General features: G+C 45.9%; 1 protein-coding gene across 1 annotated transcript in view; it reads right to left on the bottom strand.

Annotated features, from left to right (window-relative positions):
- The window catches only part of Caln1 (calneuron 1), a 625,800-nt gene that overhangs the window by 236,245 nt on the left and 375,368 nt on the right, over positions 1-14,187 (bottom strand). Inside the window, exon 4 of the mRNA XM_004630406.1 lies at positions 6,346-6,458. Within this exon, the coding sequence (XP_004630463.1) occupies positions 6,346-6,458 (113 nt within the window). The remainder of the gene's footprint in view (positions 1-6,345; positions 6,459-14,187) is intronic.

Below are 14,187 nucleotides of genomic sequence, written 5' to 3'. Positions count from 1 at the left end.
AGGGGAGGGGAGTGAAAGGGAAGGGAGGGGAGGGGGAGGGTAAAGGTCTTCACATTTTCTAGATCTTCAACACCTGTAATAAATGCTTCACATGAATGAATATGATTTTGTCAGGCTTTTTTGCTTTTTCCTGTAAGTCTTACCACTCATCAAGCCATTGGGGCAGGTAGTATCCAGTGTTAGAGATGATGAAATTATAGATAATAACAGATATCTGATTAGCTTGGGACTCCCCCCCCCCATTTTTATTTCAAATAATAGATGTGATGTATGCTCACTGCTGAGATTTTTGAAAACACAAAACTTTTGGTCACCCGCCATCCTACTATAAGAGTCACATTTGCTGTATTTCCTCCAGGTCCTCAGATGCCTAACACATTTGGGATCATATTATACCTATAGCTTTGTGAGGGCTTCTCTTCCGTGTCATGAATATGGGGGATGCAGTGTTCTGAGCTTTCCATGAGACAAGAATTTTAAGGTCTGCCCTCCTGCCTGTATCAGCCATGGCCGTGAACCCAACAGGGCAACTCTCCCAGGCAGAGGCCTGGATCCTGAGTTGGGAGGCCTGGGTTTGGATCATAGCATGGAACATGAGTCTGGGATCAAAGCAGAAATAGGAAGCTGGGGAGACCAACACCAAGACAAGAATGAGGGATGGCTCCAGGCACCATGGTGCACACCTATAGTCGTAGCACTCTGGGAGGTTGACACAGGAGGATCACATGTTCAAGCCCAGCCTGGGCAACTTAACAAGTTACTGAGACCCTAAATCAAATTTTTAAAATGCAAAATGACAGAGGATAGGTGAGTGTGAAGGCCTTGAATTCAATCCTCAGTACCTCAAAAAAATTGGAATAGAATAAGGAGACAGAGGCCACCCTGGATAGGATCCTGAGCGTCAGCACCAGCTGTCTGCACAGACCTGCTGTACATTCTCCCACAGATGGTGGGGTGTGGAAACTGGGGGTGCTGAGCTGGACCACCTGCTCTGATCCCAGTGCCAGCTCCTGACCTTAACTAAGTCTGGGGATGGCTGACTTGTGTGCACTCACGTTAGGATAATTTACAGTTCTGTGGACACTGTGCACAGCTGTGAGATAAAGCCCAGTTCAGCAGCACCATCCTGCGTTCTACAGCACTGCTACAAGGGCCAGCTTGTATCCTGGCTCCCTGGGCTTTGTGGTCCTAAATGTCATACACACACACACACACTCCCAAGAGCCCAGAAAGCCATCCTGGGTTTCTTCCTTACACACTCATTCCAACACACCCAGCGATGCCTCATGAATGGATCCTTTTGCTTACAAAATGCAAAGGTGCTGAATGTCTTAAAACAGACTCTAAATCAGTGAGTCTCAAAGGGCTGGCCAAATAGATCAGCAGAGTAAAGTGCCTGCAAGCAGGTGCAGGGGCCAGGGGTTCAATCCCCGGGACTGCTGTGGCGGCCATGCCCCTGGGGCGAGCTGAGATGACAATTGAGACTGGGCATGGTGGCGTGCACCTGTAATCCCAGCTTTTGGGAGGCTGTAAACAGGCGGATCACTATGAGTCTGATATAGCGCCCGGTTCGGCAGCACTATCCTGCGTTCTGCAGCACTGCTCTGGCCGAGGGTTCAGATACACAGACCACGCTCCTGGCTGCACGTGGGACTCATTTCTCTCCTCCAGAGGGAAAGAGTTTAGCAGAAGTGCTGGCTGGGCCCTGGGATCGGAGAAGCTGTTTAATCTCCTAGGGTCCTTGCCATTATCCCTGTCACTGTTTGCAGTCTGCGACCTCACTGCAGAGCGGGGCCGTGCGGTTCTGGAGGTGAAGGAGGAGAACATGGAAAAGGCCTCTATGACAGCTGTGTAAACTCTGCGATCCAGGAGCAAGGTCCTCTCTGCCATCTGGAGGCATCTCCCCCTTTGGAAAAACAGCTGGGGTCCTGGTGCATGGTGCATAGGAACAAGGAAACAGCAGCGCCTCTGAGGACCCCACTTCTCAGCAGTTACCATCAACTTATCGCACAAACAGGGACGTGTTTCCTAGTCTACATCTGCGCCCTTATTCTTTTCCTTTCCTTCTCCTCATCTTTTCTGCATAGTGAGTCCTAAGGTCAACTTCAAACACAACACCCCATGTCCTCTCTGTGTATCATGGCAGTATCTGAATACACACAGCACCTTGATAAAATGAATACCCACAAGAGTCTCAAACTGAAGGAACCCAGTGAACATCGCACACAGAGCACACAGTGCCCAGTGAGGACAGACCCTCGGGGGCATGGTCAGGAGACCACCTTCCTTGCAAGGAAGCTGAATTGTAGCCTGGTGTATCTCACCTTCATGGATACCAGCTTCCTGCAAGGAGGAAGGAGCTCATAATTTGGGGACCAGCACTAAGTGATAGACAGTTGCTTTGTTCACTTGTTTTGCAGCATCCCATTGGATATTATTTGAGCCTTGGCAGTGTAGGCTAGAACACAGTATGGAAAGAGCACTGGGAAAGAGATTTAATTAGGGAGACAAGCTCAGTGCCTGGTAAGATCACTTCTTAGTATTAGGAGCTACAGCCTTGGTCATAGGTTTCTGATGAGGTAGGAAGAGATCAAAGCTCAGGCAAACTTAAAGGCTTGTGACAGCAATGAGGGATCAGCGGGAGCAGCTCAGTGACAGAATCTTTACCATTCCTGGCAGCCAGTCTCCTCTAAATGACCCTGATGACCCTGCCTCTTGGTGTTCACCAACAGGTTGTCCCCTCCCGCACTGTACAGGGATGACCTGGTTAACCAAGAAGATACTGCAGAAATGATGTGCTGTGACTTCCAAAGCAAGGTCATAACAGGCATTAAGGCTCTACCTGTTCCTCTCTTGGGCCATTTTTCCAGAGTAGCCAGCTGCCATGACAGGAGGAAGCCCAAGCAGTGCTAGGGATAGATCTACATGATGGAGATCCCAGACTGCCTATCAACAGCCAGTGTCACCTTGCTAGCCTTTGGAGTGAGCCACTTTGACACACCAGGCCAGTCTTTAGGTGACCAGGGTCCTAGCCAGCATCTTGACTGCCACTGCATGGGACTGCCCAAGCCAGAAACACCCAGATAAGCTGCTTTCCAATTCCTGCCCCACAGAAAACCTGCAAAGATTTATTGCTGTCTTAGTCCCTCAATTTTGGTGTAGTGCATCATGCAGCTATATATCACAAGCACACCTTCCAGGTTATTGGCCTGTTTGTTTCCATGGGAACCCGAGCTTGGCTCTTGTTTGGGTCTTAATATCAGAACCTCCTGATATCAGTATCTCCTTCCCGGACATCCACAGGCAGTAAGCTTCTTTTCTGCTCCTCTTTCTTATATCATATTCAACCACTATGGCTAGGTAAAGGGATACACAGATGCCGAAGTCTTGGCACACACACACACACACAGTTTTCTTTTAAACTCCAAAAATCACTCAAACAATGAGAATGCCAACTTTTTTCCAGAAAGAACTTGGGTGGGTTGGATGCTTTAAGCACTGTTTTCCACGATGTCTCTGAAAGGGCAGGTGGTAAGGGGGAGGCAAGGGAGGCCGAGCGCTCAAAAATGCTAGATGCTTCTGCTCTTGCTTGCTGGTCAAAAAATTCCGAGTTTGGTGAGCACCAGCAGGAGAAGAAAGATACAGACCAAAGTCTGCTTTCCAGCATTCTCTTTTTCTTTCGTACCAGAGATTGAACTCAGGACCTTGCACTTGCCAGGCAGGCGTTTAAGCTGTTGAGCTATCTCCCAGCTCTTCAGTATTTGTTTACTTATTTCAGATTGGAATTCCCCCACTCTACTCTCTTTTGAGCATGTCATCTTACCACCCTGGATGAGGAGGAAGGTCTTTGGTAAAGACAAAACCACAGATAAGTAGTGAGCACAGTAGCATATCCAAATTATCCCAGAGGCAGCCAATATGGTGGAAGAGAAATATGCTCTGGTCCTCTGGACATGGCACTGTGGGGAATGTGGAGGACAGGAGTAGACTGAATACCCACAGCCCCTTGCTCTCCAGATGGCACCAGGAAGAATGCTGAGAGCTTGGGGGCCTTGGAGTGGGCCCAGAGGGTGGGGCAGAGGGTGGAAAGCACCTCAGTGAACAGAGGGCAGCCAGGGTGGGAAGTAACTTGCAGATGCCACTCCAGAATGGAGCCAAATGGAAGCCATTGAGAAGGTGGGTAGATGGAAGGCAGTGTTTCTCCACCATTACAAGGCTTGTTCACTTTTACCTCTGCCACGGACTCTGCCCTTGCAGCTGCTAAGGCACAACCAAGGGCTATGTGAGCTGGGAAATATTCTCATCACATAGTGAGTAGGATGCTGGAGAAATTCCCGATCCTAACATCAGTTCCAGGAGACTGTGCTTTCTGAATGTGTATGAGTGGTGTGGCATTCGGAGGCTCCCACTTACTCTCATCTAGACTCAGGGACGGTACCCTCTGGGACAGAGTCCTGGCTCTGCTCATCTGAATTCCTGAAGCTTCCCCTAGTGAGCTCATCCATGCCTATGACTTCACCCACTGCTCTAATGAAACCCAAATCAGGGTTTTCAGCCTGGGCCTCCTGCCAGCCTTGCAGCCCTGACTGACTGCAACTACAGGCTCTTTCCTCTTCTTCCTGACTGGCTGTCCCTCTCCAGGCCCTTAGCATATTCAATTTAGAATTCAGCTCCACAGAGACTTGTCTGTACCTCATGGTCTTACTCCTGTCTAGCAGAACCAACTGGGAACTCTGGCACCAGCTTTGCCTCCTCTTCACAGGTTCTAGGTCCATCCTGCCTAGGGGTCTTCAGGTCTTTCCTTCATGGTTGTAGCCAACCACATCTCTGTGCTTATCACCTCCACCTCTTTTCAAGTTGTCATTGTGACAGTCATGGAATGTCCTCTGTTCTCTCTCTGTATTACACCCAGCCCATATTTCAAGGTTCAAAACAAGTGCCCCCTTTTCCTGAAGGCTTACTGAGCCTTCAAGTCTCTGTTTTTCTCCTTGCTTGAACTTCTATTCATTCTACTGGGAAAAAAAAAGTTACTGAGAGCCTGCTATGGACCCTGTGCTGGGCTGAGAAGGGGCTACAACAGTGAAGTCTTCTGGCATTCAAGGAGATTACAGTCCAGCGACCTCGCAGCCCCTCATCACTTCATTATTTCCTCTCTCGTCATGGTGTCTCCTCAGTCAAATTCATAAACATTCAACACTGAGTCTTAAATGCTTTTTGTAAAACCCATAATGACTGATAGCCTACAGAGTACATAACACGCTCTGACTTAATCCTTATGGCTATATGCAAGATGACTATTTGAGTAAGACAAGAGGTACTCCGATCCTCATCTAGGCTAGAGAAAGATCTTCAGTACGGAAAAAAGATGCACGAAGAAATTAAAGAACCCATTTTGTGTTTGGATGGCTTTTTCTATGTCTAATTGGTAATTCAATATAAATTGGCAAATTTTAAAAACAATAACCAATAACTCATTCCCCGAATCCCATAATCATGAAATAAGTTCCATTTTAAAATCAGAGAACAAATATGAAAATGATTTCATAACATTTTAATCATTAGAATTGCAGATATTAGGAAACTCCTAAGAGATTGCTCACAGGATAGAAACAGAAACACATTGAGAAACATTGGATACAAATTTTTAGATAAAGCCAGTCTGTCATCTTAATGGCAAGAGAACCCAACCCAGGAGGCCACCAGGCATCGTCTCAGCAAGCACTTCCCGCAGTCAGGATCAAGGACAGAACTGCCTCAGAGAATATCGCTTCTCATGTGTCCCCAAAGAGAAAAGATTTTTGTGAGTCAGAAAAGGATGAATCTCATCTCTCCCAAGTGCAGACTTTTTGCTATAAAATAAAAAATGGGAGCTGGGGAGATAGCTCGGCGGCCTAAGCACCTGCCTGGCAAGCACAAAGACCTAGGTTCGATCCCCGGTACCACATGTTGTGCCATATGCCATGCTAGCCCCACACCGTGCCAGCCACCGAGAGCAGGTTGTGGTGGCGTACCCCTGTAATCCCAGCGCTGGGGAGGCTGAGACAGGAGGAACACTATGAGTCTGAGCTATGTATTGAGGCCCTGTACCAAATAAACAACTAAGTAAAATATTTTTTAAAAAATATGGGAAGCTATTTCTCTTCTCCAAACCTTAAATGAATGTAGATTAGATTCTTTGTCCAGAGGACCTAGTCTGGACTTCCACTTAGACAAGGCATTCAAGGAAAGTATGTCACTGTAGTTCAGAAGAGAACTTCATGGGCCAGACAGAAGCTCGAGAATTCAGTCAGTCAGTTCTAGACATGTATACATCGCCAAACTTCATCTTAAAAAATTCTCACTTACCTGCCAGAATATGCTGTCTATTGTGTTTCCGAGAAAACCATCGCGACCTTCTGAAGACACCAGCTTGGGCCCAAGAATTGTCATGAATTCATCGAAGTCCACCTGGCCGTCCCCTGGGAGGAGAAGACGCAAGAATGAGTGGAAAAGCAGCCAAGCCTGACTCGCTGAACCCAGTGTAAGCATCTCTGCGCTTTTCTCCTCACATGACTTCAGTGAACGAAGAAGAGCTGGTAGCATTACTGCTAATTGTTCGATGTTCAGCAGTACTTATGTTACTGCTAGTTGCACAACGTCAAAATAGCACGAGAAACAAGAAACCAGAAATTATCAGAACATCTAATATCTCAAATTCCTATTTGTCAATACAGGAATGTAACCCACAGCATCATGTTGATCAATGACATACTGTACTTGCCGCCGTGGACCCGGATCATTAGAATGGAGATACAAAAAAAAAAAAACCCTGTAATCTAGTGACATTATGGCTGTTGTACTGTCACTAGACTATCACTGATGTTGTTTGTGGTCATAGACAATCTCCCAGGTGAATAAAAGTATATAGCATTATAATTACGTATGGTCCACAGTCTATGATTATAACCATAAATGACTATTTCTTATATTTTATATTACCATATTTTTATCATTGTTTTAGAAAACACACCTTCTACTGATAAAAATTTACTGTACAACAGTGTTCTGTATTGTTCTAACAGTAGCTTTCTACATACTCTGCTTATCATACTTCTTGCCAGCCTACTTTTCTCTTGTGCTTGATTTAACCTTATGTTTGCTCATTGCGGCTCTAAGAGCAGTATGTTATGCTACAGGGTGATCAAAACGAAGATTTAAAAAAATGAGAAAAAAAAAGGGGGGATCCAGGGAGATGGTTCATTGGAATAAGTACTTCCCCGGCAAGCACAAAGGCCTGTGTTCAATCCCCAGTTCCCCTTAAAAAAAAAAAATAAAATTAAAAATTTATAAAAAAAAACGAAGATAAAAATTTAACTTTAAAAAAATTAACTTCCGTAAGGAGATGCATTGCTGTCAATCACCCTCAAACTCCTCCCTGGTTTTGCACATACACCATGTTTGCCACTTTCTGAGGCCGCCCTGCCAGCCCTTTGTCCTCAGTGTCCTACTGAACTACATTCAGAAGTACGCCAAATGCTGCTGCTAGTGTCCCCTGTGGAAAGACAAGCTTGCAGAAACATCACAGTGTCCTCATCCACCTTACAGACAGGCTCTGGCTCTCTGCGACTTCTGGCTTTCCCCAAAGTGGAAAGGACCACGAAAGGCAAACATAGCAATCAGTTCAGTATATCTTTAGAACTGCTTCTGGAAGTGGCAAGAATAACAGGCTAAGTGTGTTGGAAGTGATGGGGAGGATTTTGAGGGAATTAGTGGCAATGTGTCTTTTATTATAATAAATTTTAAAATGTAAACACATCCTTCAATCGTACCTCATATTCATGTGAATGAACACACGTCTATGTAGCTCAGGTGTGCAATAGGAACACAATAATGTTAACACAACGATGAAACTGCTTAATGTGTTTCTCTGAGTGCAGCCCACTGTTCAGCAAGGGACCACTGCCCTGCTGCTCCAGCCCAATGCCCAATCAGCACCTCCCACTGAACAAGTCCACGTGTCACACCAGTGGCTCCCTGGACCTCAGAACACCCAGCTGAGCGTGACATACGTGATGGCTTCATCCTTGGCTCCCACACCCAACTTCAGTCACCAAGTCTTCCCAACTTCACATCTTGAATACCTCTCGTCCTCAGCATCCAACATCTAGTTCTCTGCGACGGCTCTAGTGGGCCAGTGCTTCCAAGAACTAATATTCTGTGATTACTTGTACCAAAGCCAACCTCATCATGCTCCATAAATTTCAGTGGCATCTCAGACCAAAAATAGAGAAACCACCTCCACACAGTATTCAAGCCCCTGTATCTCTGTTGTATGCTTTGGCTCCCCACCTTTGCACAAAATGCCATGCTTTTTGAGGCCCTCTGCCCACATACTCACTTCAGTTCCCTCCTTGAGGATGCCTTCCTTCATGAATGTACCTGGGAAGCATGATCTTGTCTTTAGAATGGAGCTGAAACAGCATGTTCTCTTTTATTATTCTTGACTCGACCTCTTCTCACTAGCCAGAGTTGGTCACGTGTGTGTGAGTGTGTGTGTGTGTGTGTGTGTGTGTGAGTGTGTGTTCTCCTTCTAACTTACTGTGCACCTATTACAAAATTCATCACCTTGTAGCCCAGTCCCTGATTTGCATGCCTGCCTTCCACCTGGGCTGTGAATTCTGCAAGGTCAGGGAACAGCTCTAAAGTATCTTTGGATAATTCAGTGCCATCACAAACACTCAGGATGTACTTATGGAATGAGTGAATGAATGAGTGAATATCTCTCCTCTGTTATTTTTTTTGTTCAATCCAGCATCAGTTAGATCTCTCCTGCTAGAGTTGATTCAAACCACAAGGTAGACGGAGCCAGCTTTACAGACAAAACTCAGCCTTCAGGGCATTGCTTGAATTTAATGAGTCATGAGTGTCACTCTTTGCACCTTCCGAACTGCTCGAAAGGACAACTCTAGCAGAAGCTCGGCCACATCCTTATCTTGGCCCTCGCCAGGAAAGACAGCCCAGGTTTCTGTAGGCAAGAGTCTGCCAGAGTGAGATACAGAAATGAATCTCTACATGCACACTGGCCTTCAGTGAGCATTCATTCAAAACTTATTTCCAGAAGCCAAGCAGATGTCATCATTAAGATGTCAGCCATTCAGAACAGATAGCCCAGGAAGTGATCCCAGCGTAGATAGCACTTCAGCGAGGATTAGGGAGGCGAGTCAGTGGGAATGGGAAGCGTTAGCCACCCATGGGGTGGAACCGCCAAGGAGCTACTCAGAGGGTATCAATTTTATTCTCACCACTAAACAAGATAAAGTGATCTAAACTTTCAGGCTCCCTAATATAAGCATAGTCACGTGAATTCAAGAAAAGAGGAAGTGTCTTGCCATTAGGTCTCCATGCTGGTGGCCATACACAGCATAGACCCCCATGCATTCCTACTATACTTGTCCTGGATATCAACAGGTAGCACTTATTGGAAGCTGTAATGTTGGTTGCTTTGACCCTAATAGCTGTATTTCTTAAGAAAAACAAAGCACTGAAATCACCTTGACCTGCAGAACAAGATGTTTGCGCATAGAGTGTCATCCAATATTTGTAAAAGTGAAAATGTGAAAACCCAAGACACAGGAGAATGGCCCATTCTCCCCAGCACTGGACACCTCTACAAGCTGACTCCATGTGGCTTCCCCTCTCAGACAGGAACACTTGTGACCCAAGCATCCCAGCCCTCAGCTCACCCCAAACCACCTCTAGTGACAGCTGGGGCAGCATGGTCTAAACTATCTCAGAGTTGAACATAAAATCTCAATACATGGCATGATATCCAGTGGGGCAAAAGTGGATTCCTAGAGGACAAATCTTCTTAAGTATCATGAAGGTCTACAACTCTTCCAGGGCTACAGTACACAAACAGATGCAATTTCTCTTAGCCACTTTCCTGTCCATAGACATAGTAGCAATGCTGAGTTTGAAAGAGGCGATATTATCTTGGTTCATAGTTTCAATCTATGGTCAGCTGGCTCACAGGCAGGAGCAGGAATGCAGAGAGGCACACAGCAAAAAGAAGGCGCTCAACCCCTGGTGGCCAGAAAGCAGAGGGAAGGGAGGAGCAGGACCCCAGAACGCACCCTCTGATGCCTGCCTTGCTCTTCCTGCGACCCACCTCCTATCCACACATTCAGCTACTGAACTCCTCGAGGACTGATGCACTGACGTACACGGCGCCCCAAGACCCAGTCACCCTCCACACACACGAGGCTTCTGGGGGATGTTTTAGATCTAAACCATAATAACAGTATTTCAGCACTATTAAAATTTCATGTGGGTAGGGCAACTAGGGGAGCACATGTCTTTAAAGGTTCCTGTGGGTGGGGAAAGAACAGAGGTGGGAAAGAGGAGAAGGAGGGGAGAATGTAGTTGGAGAAGCTCCGGATCGATGCATGCCTCGAGTACAGACCGCGGTTCTCTAAAGTCTGGGTGTAGGTCCAGCAGACGTGAGTCTCACAGCTCATCAAGTGTTAGACGCTAAGGGATATGCATCTATAAATGTGTGGCCCGCATGAGCTCTTAGCTAAAATATATCTCAGGCGGGTCACGCAAGCCCCTACCCATCCGCTTTGGATGGGGTGGTCCAAAGGAGCTGGCAAAACCCACACTTCTCAGCAAAACCAGCCCGTCTTTGAGCAGCCCTCCTTCCAAGCAGGAAGGCTCTTGGAACCTCCCTCCAGGGGACTGGAGTCTGGCAGTGTGCACAGGGTACATCTCAAGGGTCTGCGTGGAATTCAGCTAAATCAGTCTAGCACCGGGGAGGACTCACAGGTGGCACACTTAGCTGGGGACATGCCAAGCCAGTGGTCACCAAGCAGAAATGGGGCTTCAGAATGGTATGCTGGCCCCGGTGAAAGAAGCGTCCCACTGACTAGGGTCTGTGGCTAGAGAGGATACCTGGGGAGAGGCACGGGAGACCCTGTGGGTATACCACCTGTGGCCTGACTTGGCGGAAAAGGTCCAGATCAGGTGAGGATTTACTTCTAGTTTAGGAGAGGAAATTTAGAATCCCAGACCTTTTATTGGTCAAAATATTACTTCTTCCCGTACTGTAACTTATAATAAGGAATATAGGTTTGGCTTGGCCTTTGTCCCTTTTTCATGGCATGTAGCTTATAAAGGACATTCAATTTCTAAATGGCAGAAGTTCTAGGAACATCTTTTACTCTAATACTTGCTCTCTGACCCTGGTGTCTTTTTGCAAATTAATATATAAAAAATTACACTCATCTTGGAGAATTGGTAGACTCACATGCTGCATCTTGGTCATTCTTTACTCCTGTTCTTCTTCCTGCCCTCCCCTCCCCCCTTGACCACAGTTTCTAACTGGCCCAGAGCCCCTAAATCTCTGGGGAGTTCTTGGCTGACAGGAGTGACTCAGGTTCTTTTTAATTAACTTTATTGAGGAAGAAATAGCAATAAGACAGTTTCAAAATAGGTTAGTAGAACAGTTACAATAACTAATATATTGTATATTGTTGTCTTTGTAGTAGGTATTCATAGTACAAGATGCAGACATGATATCCTGTCTAAACACTATTAGCACAAATCTTTCTTCTCATTGAACTAAGAGAAACTAGCTGTATATCTATCCTAACTATTTTGTATATACAGATATATATTTTTTTCACTACAAAATGGTCCTTCATTTATGTCCCCCTTTTTTGTTTAGTTTTATCAGAGATGGCAATATGTGCATGGCAATGATGTGGGGTCTAAGGAGGCAACTTTATGGGAACCTAGATGGAGACGGGTCACTAGAAAGACAAAATCCGCTCCTGATTAGAAGCTTGGATCCCTCAGTTCTGTATTCCATCCTCCAGGAAGGTAAGAGGAGTTACAGACTGAGTTAATAATCACCCATGCCTGTGCAATGAAGCCTCCATAAAATCTCTAATCTATGCAGTTGCAAAAGCGGAGGGTTGGTGAGCACATGGAGATGTCCAGAGGGTGTACGCCCCATCACTTGTCCAAGGTTCCCAGGCCATCTGGCTGTTTCTGAGTTATATCCTTTTATAATATAGCAGTATTAGTAAGTAAAGTGCTGTCCTGAGTTCCATGACTGATCTTGATGTGACTGATGTTGATGTGATTGTTAATCCTAATTTGTCAGCTTCACTGGATTAAGAAACTCACAGCAGATCTGTAAGGCATACTCCTGGGTGTATCTGGATGGGGCATGGAGGTGTGGCCTTGGACACTATATCTGGTTACTGACCTCTTCTTTTCAAGCACTGTTGTCCAGCTCTGCAACCAGGCCACCATGAATTTAGCAGCTTCACTCCACCACACCCTTCTGCCATGATGTTTCTGATTTGGAGCCAGCTGACCATAGATGGAAGACATGAGCCAAGTAAACTTTTCCTCCTTCAAGCTGTGGATATTGGGCATCTTGCCCAGCAGTGGCCAGGCCCATGCGTACACCCAAGGAGGGTATCACTACAACCTCAGTTCTGGACAGAAGCACGGGTGAGACTGAACGTGCAGTGAGACGGGCTTGCAGGACTGAAAACTTAACCCGTGGAGATCGAAGGCTTATTCTAGGAAGAGAGTAACAGAACTGAACTGAACTGAACTAAAAGATATCCAGTCAGTGTTTGCAGAAAACACTGGGGAATTTCTTGGAGAGGGAGAAAGAAAACCATCTTTGGGGGCCAGAAGTACTAAGTGCTATGCACTGAAAGTACAGGGGAATGTTTTCTTTCCGCATACACTTCTATTATTCTCATTGGGCAAAGGAAGATTGCTCTGCCCCCACAGTTGGAGGAATAACTAGGGTGAAATCTCTGTGTCCATCTCCATCTCCATGTCCCTGTGTCTGTCTCTCTATCTCTGTCTCTGTCTCTCTGTCTCTCTCTGTGTCTCTGTCTCTGTCTCTGTCTCTGTCTGTGTCTCTCTCTCTCTCTTTCTCTCGCTCTCGCTCGCTCTCTCTGAACTTCAGTAAATGAAGAATCCATCTAATACACAGCTCAATGGTATTTGCCGGCATTGTATAGCTTCTATTCAGATTTATATTGAGTATATCTCCCCAGCAGAACTAAGGTTACTGAACACCTTGGATGGGGAACATCCCTAACATCAGCAATGCTGCTCCCAGAAGCTGAGTTCCTACAGCCCTCTCACCCCATCCTTTCCAGAAGAGTGGAGACAAATGCAGTGTTAGTGGTGAGCTTTATAGAAAGTCCCTCCCTCTGTAAGCCAGAAAGCACAGATTGGGTCTGCCAAGTCTAATGGTCACAGTAATGATATCTAGCATTGACCAAGAACTCACAATGTGCTGGGAAATGTTTAAAGACCTCTCAACACAGAAGTCATTGCTCAGTATTTGCAGGGCATCCAAAACGTTAGGGGACATCAAAGCCTGTTTTGGCTTCAGCGGTCCTGAGGATGGAACTCCTGGCCTTCACACTGAGCTATATCCCCTGCCCTTTTTTCAGAAGGGGCCCCATTAAATTGCTCAGGCTGGCCAGGAACCGACAGTGCTCCTGCCTCAGGATCCTAAACCACTGGAATTAGAGACTACAGACATTTTAAAAGATTTCTCCATGATGACATGTGTAAATCTATATTATTTTAAATAATGCAAGGTACAGGTAACAAAATCCATGAAAGTTCACATTGCTCACATAAAATTCCCTATTTTCAGCTATCCTATTCACCCAAACTTTACATTAAACCTTCCCTGAATTACCTAGAATGCCCAATACAGTGTAAATGTTTTTCAAGTCATTGTTACACTGTATTATTTGTAGAATATTAACAACACTGTCTGTATATTCTCACTACTATTGCAACTTTTCATAATTGTCATTAATCTGCGGTTGGTTGAACATGCAGAGGCAGCATCACGGAAGTCTCCCAGCAACCCATTATGCAGATGAAGAAACTGATGCCCAGAGAGGGTAAGGAAACAGCCGAAGTTTCCACAGGGAGCAAAGCCAGCATCTCAATGTCAGCAGTCTCTTGTGCTTTTGCTGCCTCTACAGAGGCCAGAATGGACAGGTTCTGTCTGGAACAATGTCCCCTAATCTAGGTATCCCTTAGCAGGAACATTATGACTATCAGCTGCCTGATCCTAGACAGTGGCACATGGAAGTCTAAATGACTCTCCAGTCTAGATCTTACATTTCAGGTCAGGCTCTAAGGGTCTTGTTT

This window comes from Octodon degus, unplaced genomic scaffold, assembly GCF_000260255.1.
Source record: "Octodon degus isolate 3935 unplaced genomic scaffold, OctDeg1.0 scaffold00035, whole genome shotgun sequence".
NCBI classification, from domain to species: Eukaryota; Metazoa; Chordata; class Mammalia; order Rodentia; family Octodontidae; genus Octodon; species Octodon degus.
Note: the sequence above shows the minus strand (reverse complement) of the source record. Positions and strands in the feature narration are given on the sequence as shown.